This window comes from Cebidichthys violaceus, unplaced genomic scaffold (genome assembly GCF_023349555.1).
Source record: "Cebidichthys violaceus isolate CVI_PGR_0920_01 unplaced genomic scaffold, fCebVio1.0.p SCAF_133, whole genome shotgun sequence".
NCBI lineage: Eukaryota > Metazoa > Chordata > Actinopteri > Perciformes > Stichaeidae > Cebidichthys > Cebidichthys violaceus.
In genome coordinates, this window is record NW_027176300.1 from 106028 (window position 1) to 127233 (window position 21206).

A 21206-nucleotide genomic window follows, 5' to 3' on the forward strand; every position below is an offset into this window, starting at 1 on the left:
ATAATATGTTGAAAACAGTCATAGTAAAGACTGTCGAAAACAGTCATAGTAAAGCCTGTCGAAAAAAGTGAAAAACGGTCATAGTATATTATGTTGAAAACAGTCATAGTAAAGCCTGTCGAAAAAAGTGAAAAACGGTCATAGTATAGCATGTCAAAAAAATTGAAAAACGGTCATAGTATAGCATGTCGAAAAAAGTAAAAAAACAGTCAAAGTATATTATGTTGAAAACAGTCATAGTAAAGCCTGTCGAAAAAATTGAAAAACGGTCATAGTATAGCATGTCGAAAAAAGTAAAAAAACAGTCAAAGTATATTATGTTGAAAACAGTCATAGTAAAGCCTGTCGAAAAAAGTGAAAAACGGTCATAGTACAGCATGTCGAAAAAACTCAAAAAACAGTCATAGTATATTATGTTGAAAACAGTCATAGTATATTATGTCGAAAACAGTCATAGTAAAACCTGTCGAAAAAAGTGAAAAACGGTCATAGTATAGCATGTCGAAAAAAGTCAAAAAACAGTCATAGTATATTATGTTGAAAACAGCCATAGTAAAGCCTGTCGAAAACAGTCATAGTAAAGCCTGTCGAAAAAAGTGAAAAACGGTCATAGTATAGCATGTCGAAAAAAGTCAAAAAACAGTCATAGTATATTATGTTGAAAACAGTCATAGTATAGCCTGTCAAAAACAGTCATAGTAAAGCCTGTCGAAAAAAGTAAAAAGCGGTCATAGTATAGCGTGTCGAAAAAATTGAAAAACGGTCATAGTATAGCATGTCGAAAAAAGTCAAAAAACAGTCATAGTATATTATGTTGAAAACAGTCATAGTAAAGCCGGTCAAAAACAGTCATAGTAAAGCCTGTCGAAAAAAGTGAAAAACGGTCATAGTATAGCATGTCGAAAAAATTGAAAAACGGTCATAGTATAGCATGTAGAAAAAAGTCAAAAAACAGTCATAGTATAGCATGTCGAAAAAAGTGAAAAACAGTCATAGTAAAGCCTGTCGAAAACAGTCATAGTAAAGCCTGTCGAAAAAAGTGAAAAACGGTCATAGTATATTATGTTGAAAACAGTCATAGTAAAGCCTGTCGAAAAAAGTGAAAAACGGTCATAGTATAGCATGTCAAAAAAATTGAAAAACGGTCATAGTATAGCATGTCGAAAAAACTCAAAAAACAGTCATAGTATATTATGTTGAAAACAGTCATAGTAAAGCCTGTCGAAAAAAGTGAAAAACGGTCATAGTATAGCATGTCAAAAAAATTGAAAAACGGTCATAGTATAGCATGTCGAAAAAAGTAAAAAAACAGTCAAAGTATATTATGTTGAAAACAGTCATAGTAAAGCCTGTCGAAAAAAATGAAAAACGGTCATAGTACAGCATGTCGAAAAAACTCAAAAAACAGTCATAGTATATTATGTTGAAAACAGTCATAGTATATTATGTCGAAAACAGTCATAGTAAAGCCTGTCGAAAAAAGTGAAAAACGGTCATAGTATAGCATGTCGAAAAAAGTCAAAAAACAGTCATAGTATATTATGTCGAAAACAGTCATAGTACAGCCTGTCGACAACAGTCATAGTAAAGCCTGTCAAAAAAAGTGAAAAACGGTCATAGTATAGTATGTCGAAAAAATTTAAAAACGGTCATAGTATAGCATGTCGAAAAAAGTCAAAAAACAGTCATAGTATATTATGTTGAAAACAGTCATAGTAAAGCCTGTCAAAAACAGTCATAGTAAAGCCTGTCGAAAAAAGTCAAAAACGGTCATAGTATAGCATGTCGAAAAAAGTCAAAAACGGTCAAAGTATATTATGTTGAAAACAGTCATAGTAAAGCCTGTCAAAAACAGTCATAGTATAGCCTGTCGAAAAAATTGAAAAACGGTCATAGTAAAGCCTGTCAAAAAAATTGAAAAACGGTCATAGTATAGCATGTAGAAAAAATTGAAAAAAGGTCATAGTATAGCATGTCGAAAAAACTCAAAAAACAGTCATAGTATATTATGTTGAAAACAGTCATAGTATATTATGTCGAAAACAGTCATAGTAAAGCCTGTCGAAAAAAGTGAAAAACGGTCATAGTATAGCATGTCGAAAAAAGTCAAAAAACAGTCATAGTATATTATGTCGAAAACAGTCATAGTACAGCCTGTCGACAACAGTCATAGTAAAGCCTGTCAAAAAAAGTGAAAAACGGTCATAGTATAGTATGTCGAAAAAAGTCAAAAAACAGTCATAGTATATTATGTTGAAAACAGTCATAGTAAAGCCTGTCAAAAACAGTCATAGTAAAGCCTGTCGAAAAAAGTCAAAAACGGTCATAGTATAGCATGTCGAAAAAAGTCAAAAACGGTCAAAGTATATTATGTTGAAAACAGTCATAGTAAAGCCTGTCAAAAACAGTCATAGTATAGCCTGTCGAAAAAATTGAAAAACGGTCATAGTAAAGCCTGTCAAAAAAATTGAAAAACGGTCATAGTATAGCATGTCGAAAAAATTGAAAAAAGGTCATAGTATAGCATGCCGAAAAAAGTCAAAAAACAGTCATAGTATATTATGTTGAAAACAGTCATAGTATAGCATGTCGAAAAAAGTCAAAAAACAGTCATAGTATATTATGTCGAAAACAGTCACAGTAAAGCCTGTCGAAAACAGTCATAGTATAGCATGTCGAAAAAAGTAAAAAAACAGTCATAGTATATTATCTTGAAAACAGTCATAGTAAAGCCTGTCGACAACAGTCATAGTAAAGCCTGTCGAAAACAGTCATAGTATAGCATGTCGAAAAAATTGAAAAAACAGTCATAGTATATTATGTTGAAAACAGTCATAGTATATTCTGTCGAAAACAGTCATAGTAAAGCCTGTCGAAAAAAGTGAAAAACGGTCATAGTATAGCATGTCGAAAAAAGTCAAAAAACAGTCAGAGTATAATTTGTTGAAAACAGTCATAGTATAGCCTGTCAAAAACAGTCATAGTAAAGCCTGTCGAAAAAAGTGAAAAATGGTCATAGTATAGCATGCCGAAAAAAGTCAAAAAACAGTCATAGTATATTATGTCGAAAACAGTCATAGTAAAGCCTGTCGAAAAAAGTGAAAAACGGTCATAGTATAGCATGTCAAAAAAAGTCAAAAAACAGTCATAGTATATTATGTTGAAAACAGCCATAGTAAAGCCTGTCGAAAACAGTCATAGTAAAGCCTGTCGAAAAAAGTGAAAAACGGTCATAGTATAGCATGTCGAAAAAAGTCAAAAAACAGTCATAGTATATTATGTTGAAAACTGTCATAGTAAAGCCTGTCAAAAACAGTCATAGTAAAGCCTGTCAAAAAAAGTGAAAAACGGTCATAGTATAGCATGTCGAAAAAAGTCAAAAAACAGTCAGAGTACAATTTGTTGAAAACAATCATAGTATAGCCTGTCAAAAACAGTCATAGTATATTATGTTGAAAACTGTCATAGTAAAGCTTGTCAAAAACAGTCATAGTAAAGCCTGTCGAAAAAAGTGAAAAACGGTCATAGTATAGCATGCCGAAAAAAGTCAAAAAACAGTCATAGTATATTATGTTGAAAACAATCATAGTATATTATGTCGAAAACAGTCATAGTAAAGCCTGTCGAAAAAAGTGAAAAACGGTCATAGTATAGCATGTCGAAAAAAGTCAAAAAACAGTCATAGTATATTATGTCGAAAACAGTCATAGTACAGCCTGTCGACAACAGTCATAGTAAAGCCTGTCAAAAAAAGTGAAAAACGGTCATAGTATAGTATGTCGAAAAAATTTAAAAACGGTCATAGTATAGCATGTCGAAAAAAGTCAAAAGACAGTCATAGTATATTATGTCGAAAACAGTCATAGTAAAGCCTGTCGAAAAAAGTGAAAAACGGTCATAGTAAAGCCTGTCAAAAAAAGTGAAAAACGGTCATAGTATAGCATGTCGAAAAAAGTAAAAAAACAGTCATAGTATATTATGTTGAAAACAGTCATAGTATAGCCTGTCGAAAACAGTCATAGTAAAGCCTGTCGAAAAAAGTGAAAAACGGTCATAGTATAGCATGTCGAAAAAAGTCAAAAAACAGTCATAGTATATTATGTCGAAAACAGTCATAGTACAGCCTGTCGACAACAGTCATAGTAAAGCCTGTCAAAAAAAGTGAAAAACGGTCATAGTATAGTATGTCGAAAAAATTTAAAAACGGTCATAGTATAGCATGTCGAAAAAAGTCAAAAGACAGTCATAGTATATTATGTCGAAAACAGTCATAGTAAAGCCTGTCGAAAAAAGTGAAAAACGGTCATAGTAAAGCCTGTCAAAAAAAGTGAAAAACGGTCATAGTATAGCATGTCGAAAAAAGTAAAAAAACAGTCATAGTATATTATGTTGAAAACAGTCATAGTATAGCCTGTCGAAAACAGTCATAGTAAAGCCAGTCGAAAAAAGTGAAAAACGGTCATAGTATAGCATGCCGAAAAAAGTCAAAAAACAGTCAGAGTATAATATGTTGAAAACAGTCATAGTATAGCCTGTCGAAAACAGTCATAGTAAAGCCTGTCGAAAAAAGTGAAAAACGGTCATAGTATAGCATGTCGAAAAAATTGAAAAACGGTCATAGTATAGCATGTAGAAAAAAGTCAAAAAACAGTCATAGTATATTATGTTGAAAACAGTCATAGTATAGCCTGTCGAAAACAGTCATAGTAAAGCCTGTCGAAAAAAGTGAAAAACGGTCATAGTATACCATGCCGAAAAAAGTCAAAAAACAGTCATAGTATATTATGTTGAAAACAGTCATAGTAAAGCCTGTCGAAAACAGTCATAGTAAAGCCTGTCGAAAAAAGTGAAAAACGGTCATAGTATAGCATGTCAAAAAAATTGAAAAACGGTCATAGTATAGCATGTCGAAAAAACTCAAAAAACAGTCATAGTATATTATGTTGAAAACAGTCATAGTAAAGCCTGTCGAAAAAAGTGAAAAACGGTCATAGTATAGCATGTCAATAAAATTGAAAAACGGTCATCGTATAGCATGTCGAAAAAAGTAAAAAAACATTCAAAGTATATTATGTTGAAAACAGTCATAGTAAAGCCTGTCGAAAAAAGTGAAAAACGGTCATAGTACAGCATGTCGAAAAAACTCAAAAAACAGTCATAGTATATTATGTTGAAAACAGTCATAGTATATTATGTCGAAAACAGTCATAGTAAAGCCTGTCGAAAAAAGTGAAAAACGGTCATAGTATAGCATGTCGAAAAAAGTCAAAAAACAGTCATAGTATATTATGTTGAAAACAGCCATAGTAAAGCCTGTCGAAAACAGTCATAGTAAAGCCTGTCGAAAAAAGTGAAAAACGGTCATAGTATAGCATGTCGAAAAAAGTCAAAAAACAGTCATAGTATATTATGTCGAAAACAATCATAGTACAGCCTGTCGACAACAGTCATAGTAAAGCCTGTCGAAAAAAGTGAAAAACGGTCATAGTACAGCATGTCGAAAAAAGTCAAAAAACAGTCATAGTATATTATGTTGAAAACAATCATAGTAAAGCCTGTCGAAAACAGTCATAGTAAAGCCTGTCGAAAAAAGTCAAAAACGGTCATAGTATAGCATGTCGAAAAAAGTCAAAAACGGTCAAAGTATATTATGTTGAAAACAGTCATAGTAAAGCCTGTCAAAAACAGTCATAGTAAAGCCTGTCGAAAAAAGTGAAAAATGGTCATAGTATAGCATGCCGAAAAAAGTCAAAAAACAGTCATAGTATATTATGTCAAAACCAGTCATAGTAAAGCCTGTCGAAAAAAGTGAAAAACGGTCATAGTATAGCATGTCAAAAAAAGTCAAAAAACAGTCATAGTATATTATGTTGAAAACAGCCATAGTAAAGTCTGTCGAAAACAGTCATAGTAAAGCCTGTCGAAAAAAGTGAAAAACGGTCATAGTATAGCATGTCGAAAAAAGTCAAAAAACAGTCATAGTATATTATGTTGAAAACTGTCATAGTAAAGCCTGTCAAAAACAGTCATAGTAAAGCCTGTCAAAAAAAGTGAAAAAAGGTCATAGTATAGCATGTCGAAAAAATTGAAAAAACAGTCATAGTATATTATGTTGAAAACAGTCATAGTATAGCCTGTCAAAAACAGTCATAGTATATTATGTTGAAAACTGTCATAGTAAAGCTTGTCAAAAACAGTCATAGTAAAGCCTGTCAAAAAAAGTGAAAAACGGTCATAGTATAGCATGCCGAAAAAAGTCAAAAAACAGTCATAGTATATTATGTTGAAAACAATCATAGTATATTATGTCGAAAACAGTCATAGTAAAGCCTGTCGAAAAAAGTGAAAAACGGTCATAGTATAGCATGTCGAAAAAAGTCAAAAAACAGTCATAGTATATTATGTCGAAAACAGTCATAGTACAGCCTGTCGACAACAGTCATAGTAAAGCCTGTCAAAAAAAGTGAAAAACGGTCATAGTATAGTATGTCGAAAAAATTTAAAAACGGTCATAGTATAGCATGTCGAAAAAAGTCAAAAGACAGTCATAGTATATTATGTCGAAAACAGTCATAGTAAAGCCTGTCGAAAAAAGTGAAAAACGGTCATAGTAAAGCCTGTCAAAAAAAGTGAAAAACGGTCATAGTATAGCATGTCGAAAAAAGTAAAAAAACAGTCATAGTATATTATGTTGAAAACAGTCATAGTATAGCCTGTCGAAAACAGTCATAGTAAAGCCTGTCGAAAAAAGTGAAAAACGGTCATAGTATAGCATGTCGAAAAAAGTCAAAAAACAGTCAGAGTATAATATGTTGAAAACAGTCATAGTATAGCCTGTCGAAAACAGTCATAGTAAAGCCTGTCGAAAAAAGTGAAAAACGGTCATAGTATAGCATGTCGAAAAAAGTCAAAAAACAGTCATAGTATATTATGTTGAAAACAGTCATAGTAAAGCCTGTCGAAAAAAGTGAAAAACGTTCATAGTATAGCATGTCGAAAAAAGTCAAAAAACAGTCAAAGTATATTATGTTGAAAACAGTCATAGTAAAGCCTGTCGAAAACAGTCATAGTAAAGCCTGTCGAAAAAAGTGAAAAGCGGTCATAGTATAGCATGTCGAAAAAATTGAAAAACGGTCATAGTATAGCATGTAGAAAAAAGTCAAAAAACAGTCATAGTATATTATGTTGAAAACAGTCATAGTATAGCCTGTCGAAAACAGTCATAGTAAAGCCTGTCGAAAAAAGTGAAAAACGGTCATAGTATATTATGTTGAAAACAGTCATAGTAAAGCCTGTCGAAAAAAGTGAAAAACGGTCATAGTATAGCATGTCAAAAAAATTGAAAAACGGTCATAGTATAGCATGTCGAAAAAAGTAAAAAAACAGTCAAAGTATATTATGTTGAAAACAGTCATAGTAAAGCCTGTCGAAAAAAGTGAAAAACGGTCATAGTACAGCATGTCGAAAAAACTCAAAAAACAGTCATAGTATATTATGTTGAAAACAGTCATAGTATATTATGTCGAAAACAGTCATAGTAAAGCCTGTCGAAAAAAGTGAAAAACGGTCATAGTATAGCATGTCGAAAAAAGTCAAAAAACAGTCATAGTATATTATGTTGAAAACAGCCATAGTAAAGCCTGTCGAAAACAGTCATAGTAAAGCCTGTCGAAAAAAGTGAAAAACGGTCATAGTATAGCATGTCGAAAAAAGTCAAAAAACAGTCATAGTATATTATGTTGAAAACAGTCATAGTAAAGCCTGTCAAAAACAGTCATAGTAAAGCCTGTCGAAAAAAGTCAAAAACGGTCATAGTATAGCATGTCGAAAAAAGTCAAAAAACAGTCATAGTATATTATGTTGAAAACTGTCATAGTAAAGCCTGTCAAAAACAGTCATAGTAAAGCCTGTCAAAAAAAGTGAAAAACGGTCATAGTATAGCATGTCGAAAAAAGTCAAAAAACAGTCATAGTATATTATGTTGAAAACAGTCATAGTAAAGCCTGTCAAAAACAGTCATAGTAAAGCCTGTCGAAAAAAGTCAAAAACGGTCATAGTATAGCATGTCGAAAAAAGTCAAAAACGGTCAAAGTATATTATGTTGAAAACAGTCATAGTAAAGCCTGTCAAAAACAGTCATAGTAAAGCCTGTCGAAAAAAGTGAAAAATGGTCATAGTATAGCATGCCGAAAAAAGTCAAAAAACAGTCATAGTATATTATGTCAAAAACAGTCATAGTAAAGCCTGTCGAAAAAAGTGAAAAACGGTCATAGTATAGCATGTCAAAAAAAGTCAAAAAACAGTCATAGTATATTATGTTGAAAACAGCCATAGTAAAGCCTGTCGAAAACAGTCATAGTAAAGCCTGTCGAAAAAAGTGAAAAACGGTCATAGTATAGCATGTCAAAAAAAGTCAAAAAACAGTCATAGTATATTATGTTGAAAACAGCCATAGTAAAGCCTGTCGAAAACAGTCATAGTAAAGCCTGTCGAAAAAAGTGAAAAACGGTCATAGTATATTATGTTGAAAACAGTCATAGTAAAGCCTGTCGAAAAAAGTGAAAAACGGTCATAGTATAGCATGTCAAAAAAATTGAAAAACGGTCATAGTATAGCATGTCGAAAAAACTCAAAAAACAGTCATAGTATATTATGTTGAAAACAGTCATAGTAAAGCCTGTCGAAAAAAGTGAAAAACGGTCATAGTATAGCATGTCAATAAAATTGAAAAACGGTCATAGTATAGCATGTCGAAAAAAGTAAAAAAACAGTCAAAGTATATTATGTTGAAAACAGTCATAGTAAAGCCTGTCGAAAAAAGTGAAAAACGGTCATAGTACAGCATGTCGAAAAAACTCAAAAAACAGTCATAGTATATTATGTCGAAAACAGTCATAGTAAAGCCTGTCGAAAAAAGTGAAAAACGGTCATAGTATAGCATGTCGAAAAAAGTCAAAAAACAGTCATAGTATATTATGTCGAAAACAATCATAGTACAGCCTGTCGACAACAGTCATAGTAAAGCCTGTCGAAAAAAGTGAAAAACGGTCATAGTACAGCATGTCGAAAAAAGTCAAAAAACAGTCATAGTATATTATGTTGAAAACAATCATAGTAAAGCCTGTCGAAAACAGTCATAGTAAAGCCTGTCAAAAAAAGTGAAAAACGGTCATAGTATAGCATGTCAAAAAAAGTCAAAAAACAGTCATAGTATATTATGTTGAAAACAGCCATAGTAAAGCCTGTCGAAAACAGTCATAGTAAAGCCTGTCGAAAAAAGTGAAAAACGGTCATAGTATAGCATGTCGAAAAAAGTCAAAAAACAGTCATAGTATATTATGTCGAAAACAGTCATAGTACAGCCTGTCGACAACAGTCATAGTAAAGCCTGTCAAAAAAAGTGAAAAACGGTCATAGTATAGTATGTCGAAAAAATTTAAAAACGGTCATAGTATAGCATGTCGAAAAAAGTCAAAAGACAGTCATAGTATATTATGTCGAAAACAGTCATAGTAAAGCCTGTCGAAAAAAGTGAAAAACGGTCATAGTATATTATGGTGAAAACAGTCATAGTATAGCCTGTCGAAAAAAGTGAAAAGCGGTCATAGTATAGCATGCCGAAAAAAGTCAAAAAAGTCATAGTATATTATGTTGAAAACAGTCATAGTAAAGCCTGTCGAAAAAAGTGAAAAACGGTCATAGTATAGCATGCCGAAAAAAGTCAAAAAACAGTCATAGTATATTATGTTGAAAACAGTCATAGTATAGCATGTCGAAAAAAGTCATAAGTCATAGTATAGTATGTCGAAAAAAGTCATAAACATCATAAAAAGTCATAGTATAGTATGTCGAAAAAAGTCATGAAAGTCATAGTATAGCATGCCGAAAAAAGGCATAAAAAGTCATAGTAAAGTATGTCGAAAAAAGTCATAGTATAGCATGTCAAAAAAAGGTCATAAAAGTCATAGCATTAGCATGTCGAAAAAAGTCAAAAAGTCATAGTATAGTATGTCGAAAAAATATGCTATACTATGACTTTTTTCGACATACTATACTGTCTGACTTTTTAAAAAATGCTATATTATGCTATACCGACATAGTATAGCATGACCAAAGTCATACTTTAGCATGACTTTTTTCAACATTTTAAACTATGGAATACTATATTCATCATGATTAAGTATTGTCTGTCATAAAACAATCATAGTTTATTATGACATTTCATGAAATGTTAAATGGCATTTTTAACGACGTTTTCACGGCAAAGTACACAATATCTACCTCTGAGATGTAGTGGAGTTAAAAAGTTGCATAAAATGGAAATAGTGAAGTAAAGTATCTTGAATGTGTATTTTAATACAGTATCGGAGTTTCTCTAAATTGTTAAATCGATTGAACAAAATGACATCATGCCGTTTTCAGGGTAGATTTTTTTTTTTTCCTTAGTTTAATTCTAAAATAAATATATACACAGAAGAAGTGGAGATATCTGGTGATTCCACCACCAGAAGAACACCAGGCTGCTTTACTTGCAGCATCGAGGGAGAGCGTAATTAGTAAATCAGGCAAATTTAATGGAAAAATAAGCCATGTAGAAAACATACAGAGAGCATGCTGAACGCTCCAGCAATCAGGTTGTTGAAAAGAATAAAAAATAAAATGTTTTCGCTTTTTGAGTAATTTGATAAATCGAGGAAATCTGTCAATGTGCACACCTACAGGAGTTATACTCTCTACTCATCGGATACAAAAAAATGTATTTGCATTTTTTTTTATTTTATTTTGTATGTATGAACCAGGTAAAGCAGATATGTATAGAATTTGAGAAATGCATGGCTTAGGCGCACCAAAGAAAGCCACGGCAAAGCGCTTACATGTTCTCCGGTACGTAAACGTGAAAGCTGCTCAGTCACATTAATGCCTCATGTGGGAGGTGCCGCGTTTGCTATTCACAGACCTAATGTGTGTGGCATGAATTTGTGGAATCCAACTTGTAGGTTGACTCTTAGCACAGATGGTACTAAGTGTAGAATTAAAAAAAAGAAAAAAAAGAAGATTGTTTGCAAATACTCGTCTCCTTCTGTGTTTCTACAGGTCTGCCGTCTCCACTATGGTCCCTAACTTATTTACAAAAAATAGGAATACAAAAAAAAACAACCATCTGTTCCAAGAGGAGTCCTGTCTAACCCGACAAAGTGCCATTTTAACTGCTCTCTCTCTCCATTTCAAGCGTGTCATATGTACAGTGAAAAAGGCTTTGTCAGCGTTCCTCCTTTCCTTACTGGCTGCACTTGACACAGGAGACCGGTGGGTGTTGTGGGTTCACTTCCCCAGCCAGTATGAACAGGAGGATATTTGCCACTTATTCTTTCAGTATACAAATGCAACACCTGAAACGAATCAGAACCCATTCTTTTCGCATCACCTCCCTGGTCAAATGTGGGAACGGGAGACAATAGGAGCACATTGTTTCCCAGAGATCAAGGTAGAGTCTCTCCAATGGTCCCCATCGAGACGAGACGTGTGTCTGAATCACAACTGCTGTTACACGGTCGAATATTCAAGTCCACGCAGATCCAGCTCTTCTCTTCTGTCTCATCAGTCATGTCAACATAAGTGTTTGAGATCCAAGTGAATCCGAGACACTTGTGGTCGGGTTCCCCCCCAAAGATCTGTTCTTTTGGTTCCACGACGGAGTTAGGCAGGGCGGTCTTTACTCTCAGGAAAACAAGCCGATATCAGGATCCATTCGTTACCATATTGGCTCTAATGCGTCACTCTAGACAAGCCGTAGCGATGCGGGGGTTTAGGCGAGGGGGTGGGGGGTGGAGGGGGACCAAAACCTTCAGGAGAAACCGAACCAATGTCATGTACAGCAGCCCTCCTTTGGCTCTTAGTCGGGCATGTCGATGCAGAGTTTCGGCGGCGGGACGAAGTACTTCCCGGGGCTCTGCGTGATCACCACGCCGGTCTTCTTGTGGAACATGGGGGCGATCTTTGGCGGCGGCTCGGGAACGGGCATGTCCTCCACCGCCTCGGGGTCCTCGCTGCGCTGGAGGTCGTAGGACACGTTACCGTACTCCCGGAGGAAGGGGAGGAGCTCCAACAGGAAGTGGCAGAAGTCCTTACGGATGCCGAACCACCCTGCGGGAAAATCAGATGGGGAATTTAAAAGAGGAATTTTGGTATTTTCTTTCCCATGTTTATTGTCTAAATGACTCATAAAAATAATTCCCGCTCTTGCTGCATCTCTTCTACCATATTAAACTGAACATCTTTGGGTTTTGGACAGTCGGTAAACCAAAACCAGCTGTCGGAATGTGCCAGCTTTGCTACGAGTCAAATTTGTTCACTATTATCTAAGCAGCGCAGCACATCAATGGTGGTGAAATACTCACAGTGGTTCCCCCCCTTCTGGCCGAACGTGGTGGCCATGAGCGTGAGCAGGGACAGCCAGAGCGGGACGAAGACGCACACGTAGCTCAGGCTGTTGTGGCCGTCCAGCTTGTGCACCAGAAGGATCTGAGGAGACACGCGAGTGTTAGGAGTCATTAGAAGGAAACACGTGTGTGTGTGTGTGTGTGTGTGTGTGTGTGTGTCTGTGTGTGTGTGTGTGTGTACGCACACATACGCCTAAGATGGTGATGATCAAAGAAAGTAAATGCATATAAAAAGCTTTAAAAATTGGGATTAAACTCTTTTTTTTGGTGTTAATAAAATGTTTCAACAACGTATAAGTTTATAGTCTTTGTATAATTAAGAAACCGTAAATAAACCGTAAATTTGACGGGTTTTTCTTCATATTTTCCAGTATTCATGATTTCTACGACATCCTGAATGCAGATTACACCGATTTAAAAAAGACCATTCATATGTTTGGCCAGTAGAGGGCAGGATAGGCACACTATATTATTATTATAAAGAACTTTTCTATTAAAGTTAGAGATATGAACGCTATCTTTCTGATAACTGGTTTGTTTGGAGTTCATTCAGATTTTTTCCAAGGAATTCAAAAGGTGTAATTTGGGCCTGAAGACGTATATCTGAAGAATATGAAGGTGTAGAAAAAAACCACAACACAACTCACCTCAAAGGTGAGAAGCGGCACGACGATGGTCATCCAACTGATCGCCATGGTGATGTGAGTCCGCCGCTGCTCGGCGATGATGTCGATGGAGCGCAGGAAGAGGACCGACCAGATGATGTAGTAGAGAACCACGAGGCACAGGAAGGACATCAGGATCCACAGCGGGACACACACCACCTGCAGCACACACACACACACACACACACACACACACACACACACACATTAAAGAAGAGGAAGGTAAGGGCGGCAGTATCACCAGTGGTACATCTGTGGTGGAAGAAGTACTCGGCTCTTTTACTAGAAGTTACTGTGAGGAACTCTTAACTGGATATGAAACAGTCTGGATGGAACACCGACGCCTCGATATGAACTACGTCAGTAAACGACACCATCAGAGAGAAGATTGGCTGATTCTATATACTGTAGTTATTCTTAATGCTCGTAATCTGTGCCACCGAGTCGGAATCAGCTGAAATCATGCAAGTTCAGAAACTCCTCCGGCAGCGACAAGTCCTCCACGGACGGACCCAGATCTACCGGAGGGGAAGGGAGGCAAAGGAGAACCAGAACCAGGACTGAGAGGGGCAGACTGTCAGACACCTGCTGCACTAAAATTAGGTTTTCTAAAAAGGACTTTGGCGCTGGGAAACACTACCACTTTTGTCCACAGGGACCGCCAAAATCAACACAAAATATAAACTCCTTGAAGTACATTTAAGCAAAAGTGGATAATTTTTAGAAAACATATATTATTGCATTATAAATAGCGATACATTATGTGTAAGTGTCACTTTAATGTGGCAGCCGGCCTATTGTTATCATTATTATATTGTGTTTTAATAATCTGAATCTCCAAAATGTGGTACAATATTTCCCTTTGTCGTGTAAAAGCATACAAAGGGAAATGTGAGGCAGCAGAAGAAGTGCGTGAAGAACAAACAGAGGGCTAATCTCTGCTCTGCTTCGTGTTCGAGTGTCTCACCAGCCAGGGCCAGTTGATGATCCTGTCCAGCCTCAGAGCGATGAAGATGAACTGGAGGATGTTAACCGAACACAACACCTCCAGCTGAGGAGAGGAAGAGCGGAAGACACAAGCTCAGCGCCGTACACATTGTTCAACGCCATCGTTTTACCTTCCTACAGACGGACAGACGTCGGACTCCTCCTTACCTCGAGGGAGCGGTCGTGTCTGAACCCCCAGACGCACGCCGCCACAGAGACGGGCGACACGAAGAAGAGCGGCATGAAGACGAGAAGCCAGAAGTAGTTTCCTCTCGCCACGCGGTCGCACACCAACACCTCGAACATCAGCAGCAGGACGTGGAGCCCCACGGCGATCAGCATGGCTTTGAACTCCACACAGGTCTCCCCTTCAGCCCTGAGAGAGGACAAGCAAACCACGTCCTGAGCTGGACTCCCTGCAGCATTTGCATCTGTACGAGACTTCAAACCACTAAAGCCACGAGAGCGTCTACCTGTACTGGGGGTTGTGCGCCCAGACTCCAGTGCCGACCGAGGCCCCGATGATGACCAACAGCTTCCACAGCCATATCGGGGTGAACACGGCCCAGTAGCTCCACTGGATGACGCCATCCAGCCTCAAGGACAGCAGCACAGAGAAGAGCAGCAGACACGAGTAGATCAGGAACTTACTGCGAACAGGCGACGCGTTAGACACCAAGTATTGACCGTTAAAAGGCACCGGAAGACCACAGATGGGGATACGTGGAGTGTGTGTGTGTGTGTGTGTGTGTGTGTGTGTGTGTGTGTAATGCCATAGGGAGCATAGGGGAGCATGCAAAATAAGAGAATAAATAGGATAAGATAAAAAGTAAAATGGGTTATGGGTGCTAAAAAAAAATAAAAGAACATAAGAAAGTGACATTTAGGTCTGGAGCCATTGCTTTTGATGGCCTGTAAAGCTCATTCGGACACAGGCTAACTGTATGAGCAACCTAAAAACAACTTTAATTAAGTTCAGCCTGATTCCTGGATGAATACGTGAGGACCGGACCGACGTTAGACAGCTATAATTAACGCGTTAAGTTAAAGTAACGTGTTCTTAGAGCAAACCTCAGGCGTTATCTTAGCTTAGCAGGTTAGCCGGGCCTTGTTGTAGCCAGCTAGCTAGCTACACCAGCTAGCCGCAGTGCTAGGTCGTAGCTTTAGCTCAACGTACCTGGGATTGAAGTCCTGAAAGAGTCCTCTTAAATTCATGGTGTAACCGGGCCGGTTGACCGGCCAACATTAGTCCCCGGTGTCGTCAGCTGATTCACCGCCAAAGTTGAACGCTACACATGGTAATGTCGGTGTTTTGGTTCGGTTTCATTACGGCTCCTTGCGTGTATTTTTATTTTTAACCCTCTGAAATCACGTGACTGCGCTTCTTCTGTTTCATTAGCGGTTGGCGATTTATGGCGCGTTACCGCCCCCAGCTGGTAAGGAGTGTGGCTCACAGTGGCGAGTTTTTACTTAATATTCAAAATACACTCGTTTTGTGAGTTCTTTTGTTAGAATATCTATCACAACTGTACTTGTATCCATTGAACTACCAAGTATAGGTGTAGATGTGGATATGTCTCTAGTAAACACACATTGTAGTAAGAAATATAAACTTAGCTGAGTTTTTGGCCAGATCAACAGGAAATTAAACCAAGTCCTACACCTAGAATCGACACCTGGGGGCGTAACCGAGAAACTCGGTTAACCAGCGAGCAGTTTATACAGATGTTCCCACTGATGTCTGAATGTGATGGAAATGAGATGGAAATGAGATGGAAATGCTTGGTCTATACAGGTTCCCACAGAAACTGATGTAGAGCATCTGGGACAAACCTCAGAGTTTCCGTCAGTTCTGAATAACAAGCATGATGCTAAACCCACTGTTCTGTAGAAATTATGTGATGGTGCTTCCCCTAACAGAATCAAAATGTTAAATTAATCAGAAGCAAAAGTGCAAGTAAAAGTAAAAAAAAAAACTTTCCAAAAAAATCTGTTTTTGTTTCGTTTCTCACACTTGCATGATGACAAAATGATGGAAAGTTAAAATGGCAACATGCAGACAAAACACTGATGGAGAGCATATGAAGAGTCTTCACGTCTATAATAAGGAATGCTGAACGGACGATGTTCTCTTTTGATTAGCCGTTGAGGCTCACCCTGGTTGCTTTTTGAGGTTATACAAGTTTTGATCCTCCCCAATATTCTCATCAGAACTTCCTAAATGAGACCCTAACTGCAGCCTTAAGTGGACACTCTGTCTCATATAAGTACAGGTGATTTTCTGCAATCGAGTCCAACCTAACCGCTGATATTTTCAGGCATGAATCGGTTACCGAGAGCTCCAAGGTGATGTGCTCCTTGGAGCTCATGGCATGCTAATGTTTTATAAACCATAAAAATTGAGAACATGGAGGTAGATAATGTGGAAAATCAAATGCCATAAAGGTCAGGTCGTAGATAAGCAGCTGGCGATATTGATTTTCCTTTGCTGTAACAGATGTACGAGTAAACATCGAGCTTTCCGCACAAAGGATGTACACACACCGCTATCATTTGAAAATGCGCTTTATTTGGTAACTTTGGCAATTAAACATCTTTTTAGTGTGTCGATCCCTCGTGTGTGTGTGTGTGTGTGTGTACACACTGAAAGATGCAAACATAAATGAATCTGCAATAGAACATGCAACGGAAAAAGACTCAACAGAGAGCCTGGTCTGTCCTCGAACACAACTAAAATGCTGTAACACAACAAGGCAGCTTTTAACATCTGAATAATTTATGCACAACACAACGAGAACTTTCAAAATGATTGAAAGCACAAATGTAACAAGAGGTAGTTTAATGCGTGAGACCACGGCAAGAACAACGCCTAACCAACAAAAGACCCGCTTTCATTGGAACATTTTAGAATAAAGACAGAAAACTGCAGCTGCACCTCCCAAGTGCCCTCTTAACTGAAAACTGTGGTGCTATGACTACAACTGGTGATGTGAGTGCATCAGTATCTGGTTCAATAGGACTGTATACACATTTTCAGTCATTGTCAAAAACAAAAAATCTCGAGTCAGCAATCACTCAAATAACCGCCAAAATGTGTCACTAAAGGCTCCATCCTTTTTCTAAATCACACTGCATTTTAACACCACTGTTATGCATTATGAACATAAAATAAAAAAGCTTTTTGGTTTCTAAAAACAAATAAAAGAACCACTTTCACCTTTTCAGTGACAAGCATCTCTCAATAGCTGTTCAGTTGCATTTAAACTTCAGAATAGAAAACCAGGTGTGCATTTGGGATCCAGATGACCTCGGCCTGTGAAGACCAAGGTATTTACATGACTTCAGTTCCTATGCAAGGATATGCAAATAGAGATGAAATGCATCTTTGTGTCCACCTCCAGCAGAAAGTCACATGCAAAGCTATTTGGAGATAAAACGACAACGAAGGTTGAAGTTTATCAAAAGATCCGTTTCAGTCCGAACGCTCTGCGAGCGTCTGCCAATGTTCCCACAAGCAAGGCACCTAGACAGTAGGTACCTTTAAAAGCTGGAGGGACAATAAAGGGGGGAGGGGAAAAAAAAGGGAAATTAATGAATAATAAGTCACTCTTATTTACATGTAGGGAGAAGTTGTGTGTTTTGTTTGTCTTTATCAGCGCTTGACCATTCGGAATAACAAATTTATTAAAAAATGATATATACGTACTTCCTGTTTCTGACACTTTCGTGACAAACATCTTGTGACTCCAACACCCAGGATCATGAGGAAGATGCAGAAAACAACAACAATTGTTTGTCGGCTCCGATGTGACAAACCACCTGAAAATAACAATGGAACAAACGAGAGACGGTGAGAACTAAAGTAACGGGAACCAAAAGAAATGAGTCAGTTACGTTTCCTGTAACACTTTTGTGCGCGAAGCAGTGTGAAATGAAATATCAATGAGATAAAGTTACGCTACATTACACGCACACATCGATTCTTCTGAATGTCTGTGTGTGCGACGGCAATTTGAATCCATTGCAGGAACGGCGGACTCCGCCACTAACAATGAAAACTACTCTAAAAGACAGGTAATTGCAGAACTAAATACATTAACTGGCTGCTTAACTAATGCACTTAATAGATCTTCAAACATGAAACAATCTCTGCCAAATGGGGATACAAAAAACAAAATGTTTCTGCTGTCAAGGTTTTAAAAAGTTTACCGTTAACATCCGTCTCTCCCTTCACACCAGTAGTTTGGTTACTTATGGGTTGCAGTGGCGTCTCTGTTGTCCAGGTTTTAGCAGAGTTTGGTTCTGGGGAAAAAAAAATAGATTTGTCATGATTTACATCTCAATATTTAAAAAGGAGACAAGTAGTTTCTTATGGGGCGACAGCAACATAGGAAGTCGTTGACTAGATGTTTCAGACTGTTCTCGTACAGCGTTCGTGAAACGAGAAGTCATTGATTTATTTGTCACGTAACTTGCGTACTTCCGTAACGCCGCTTCCGTGTTTATTTGAACCCAAACCACAATCTTTTTCTAAACCTAACCAAGTAGTTCTGTTGCCTAAACCTAGCTACGTTGTTTCCTCTTAAGACGGACGTCTATTTTGAAAATATTTGGAGTAACTTTTTTTGTAAGATATCATTCGTTGGATCAGGACACGTTTTTTCAGGCACATGACAAAATAAAATGTTGATACAGTAAATCAACTTTACTTCAAACAATAAAATGAATCTTTCGTTGCAACTTGAATCTGGATCATGAACCTATTTACCAGATGAACTCACCAACGACAAGGAGAACAATTGAAGACTGTTTAAACTTCGGGATGAAACATTGGAATCTCCCCTTGTCTGCGAGCGTCACATTGGTGATCTTGAGCGATACGTCGCCTCGTCCCTGTTGAGGAACGACGACATCTTCGTGGCCGGGATGTCTTTGAAGTCCCGGTAAAAGTGCACGTACTCGATCCGGCTCAGCTGATCTTTGGGGTCCGGCTTGTGGTCGGGCCTAAACCACACCACCGTCAGAGCCGCCATGTTGAGCGGCGGCTCCACGCGACACGGCAGGACGACGTCATCGTCGGGAGCAGCAACGATCTGCTGGACAGAACCGATCACCTGATACTGACCTGAGGAAACGGAGGAGGAATTAAAATGAGTGAAGTCTGGAAATCTCCACTATTACATCCAAATAAGGCTGAAACTCTCCATAAAGTCATTCCAAGTTTCCAGAAGCAACGGTAATATTGTCACAATCCCACTTTCTAAGAGTCCAAAGTGACGTGATGTCCTCTGTATTAGTGATGGGAATTCCGGCTCTTTTTAGAGAACCGGCTCTTTTGGCTCGGCTCACTAAAAAGAGCCGCCTCTTTCGGCTCCCAAATGGCTCTTCAGATTTTTTGGTGCTTAAATTTATTTATTACCAACAATAATGTAAAATTATGCGCAATATGAATTACTAATGTAAAAAAAACATGCACTATATCAAATGTTTCTTATATAAATACACTTTTATTTATACACTCTCCAGAGTGATAAAAATAAATAAATTAGAAAGTGCAAAAACAAACGTTTAACTATTGACAAATGAACTTAACTAACTTTTAACTATTAATATCAGGTTCACTTGCTTGTCTTTTTTCTTCCAATTGCACTGATGGATGAACACTTGTCATGTGCCTGTGCAGGTTGTTTGTGGAGCCAGCTCGATATCAGATTTTAGTCTTGCAGACTCTACATTCTGCCTTAGTTTGGTCAATGTCATTGAAATGTGTCCAGATGTTGCTGCGTTTCCTGTTGACACTCATTTTTTCAACTTTTTTTTTTTTTACCTTTCCAGTCCGTTGCTCTCTTTCTCTCTCGTGACTCGTCTCCCTCCCTCCTGAGAGAGCGCCGTTTCGTTCGCAACCGACACGTCACTACTCTGTATATTATGTATTAACTCTAGTTATGCCTCCTTTAATTTAAACGAAGGTTCAGAACAATTCAGGAACACCTGTGCAATATAACACAAACCAATAAAGCCAATCATTTTACCTCTATGATGCTTATAATTCTTATAGTTCTTTTTGTTGACACTGCCACAGAGGAGTTCATTAGTTAGTCGTTTAGATATATTCACGGGTGTTTCTAATACACTTTATGATGGTAGTATGTATTATTTTTGTACGTATTTTATTATCCTACTTCAGTTGAATGACACCTTAATATGTAGTCTACTGGAAAAGCACAGACGATTTTAAATTGTTACCAAAACTAATTGCCGGATGATAGTTTAGTCTGTATGGCGCGAGTTTAACCACTCGTTGAATGAACTTACCTTCAACAGGTGTGAAGCCGAAAAACAGCACGAGCACGAGGAGAGTGAAGCTTGAGATGAGAGGCGAGAGAGAAACAGTGTAACTGAGCTCCAGCGCGTCCATTTAAACGTAACTTATTAAATCGCCTTTCACTGACCGGCAGAAGACTGAACTCGAGAGAAGCGTCGACTGAGGTCGAGACAAGTCTGCCTCTTCATTTGAATCACGGGGGAAAAACCGAGCGACAGGAAGTTGAAGGGAACCCAGAGTGAGTTTCATCCGGGGAATATCGGTGACGTGTTTTGAATAGCCCAAAAAGTACGGAAATAAACCTTTGATTGATTATTTGATCAATAATTTGCCCAATTTGTCAAGTCAAAGACATTATTTTGTACATTATATGAAATCCAACAATAATAAAATCTGAAGTTGCACTACTGTACTATCTTTAATTGAAAAAGGGTTCGAAAATTATAATAATACCTAATAATAATAATCTTTGATCTGTAATAAAACCATTTCCTTCATGATCATGATGATCCATGTCAAATGTAATGTAACTTGACTGTACAGTTTTTGAGAAAATTAAAGGCAAAGTTAGCTCAAATGGCATTAATATTCATAATTTCCCCATATTTGACAGGTTATAAAAACAAATGCATAAGAGGTTCTATTACACTTTCACTGGATTGTTGTTCATGAGGACCCCTACTATGTCCATGTCTAATTTCATGACATTCTACTGTACTTAGCCTTTAATTTCCTCAAAAATCGTACAGTAAAATCTATAATTGTATTATAATTGGATTTCATATAATA

The 21206-nt window shown here is 37.3% G+C and overlaps 2 protein-coding genes across 2 annotated transcripts; both read right to left on the reverse strand.

Moving 5' to 3' along the window:
- Positions 1–10193: 10193 nt before the first annotated feature.
- On the reverse strand, positions 10194–15460 carry tmem185 (transmembrane protein 185). Its single transcript, XM_068708103.1, has 7 exons — positions 15270–15460; positions 14566–14742; positions 14261–14468; positions 14073–14156; positions 13088–13264; positions 12399–12522; positions 10194–12144 (listed from the first exon to the last, which is right to left on the reverse strand). The coding sequence occupies exons 1-7, from the start codon at positions 15305–15307 to the stop codon at positions 11894–11896; spliced, it is 1059 nt and encodes a 352-aa protein (XP_068564204.1). The 5' UTR covers positions 15308–15460; the 3' UTR covers positions 10194–11893.
- A 1179-nt stretch (positions 15461–16639) lies between these two features.
- Positions 16640–20685, reverse strand: LOC137870673 (myelin-oligodendrocyte glycoprotein-like). The gene is made up of 5 exons (XM_068708077.1): positions 20408–20685; positions 18874–19217; positions 18302–18394; positions 17799–17911; positions 16640–17639 (listed from the first exon to the last, which is right to left on the reverse strand). The coding sequence occupies exons 1-2, from the start codon at positions 20508–20510 to the stop codon at positions 18949–18951; spliced, it is 372 nt and encodes a 123-aa protein (XP_068564178.1). The 5' UTR covers positions 20511–20685; the 3' UTR covers positions 16640–17639; positions 17799–17911; positions 18302–18394; positions 18874–18948.
- Positions 20686–21206: the final 521 nt, after the last annotated feature.

Excerpts from the sequence above, each read along its gene's own strand:
- tmem185 (XM_068708103.1), bottom strand. The coding sequence starts at position 15,307 with ATGAATTTAAGAGGACTCTTTCAGGACTTCAATCCCAG. Across the intron at positions 12,523-13,087 it reads TGCCGCTTCTCACCTTTGAG|ATCCTTCTGGTGCACAAGCT; the intron begins GTGAGTTGTGTT and ends GTGTCTCCTCAG. Across the intron at positions 12,145-12,398 it reads CCAGAAGGGGGGGAACCACT|GGTGGTTCGGCATCCGTAAG; the intron begins GTGAGTATTTCA and ends ATTTTCCCGCAG.
- LOC137870673 (XM_068708077.1), bottom strand. The coding sequence starts at position 20,510 with ATGGACGCGCTGGAGCTCAGTTACACTGTTTCTCTCTCGCCTCTCATC. Across the intron at positions 19,218-20,407 it reads CGGCTTCACACCTGTTGAAG|GTCAGTATCAGGTGATCGGT; the intron begins GTAAGTTCATTC and ends CCGTTTCCTCAG.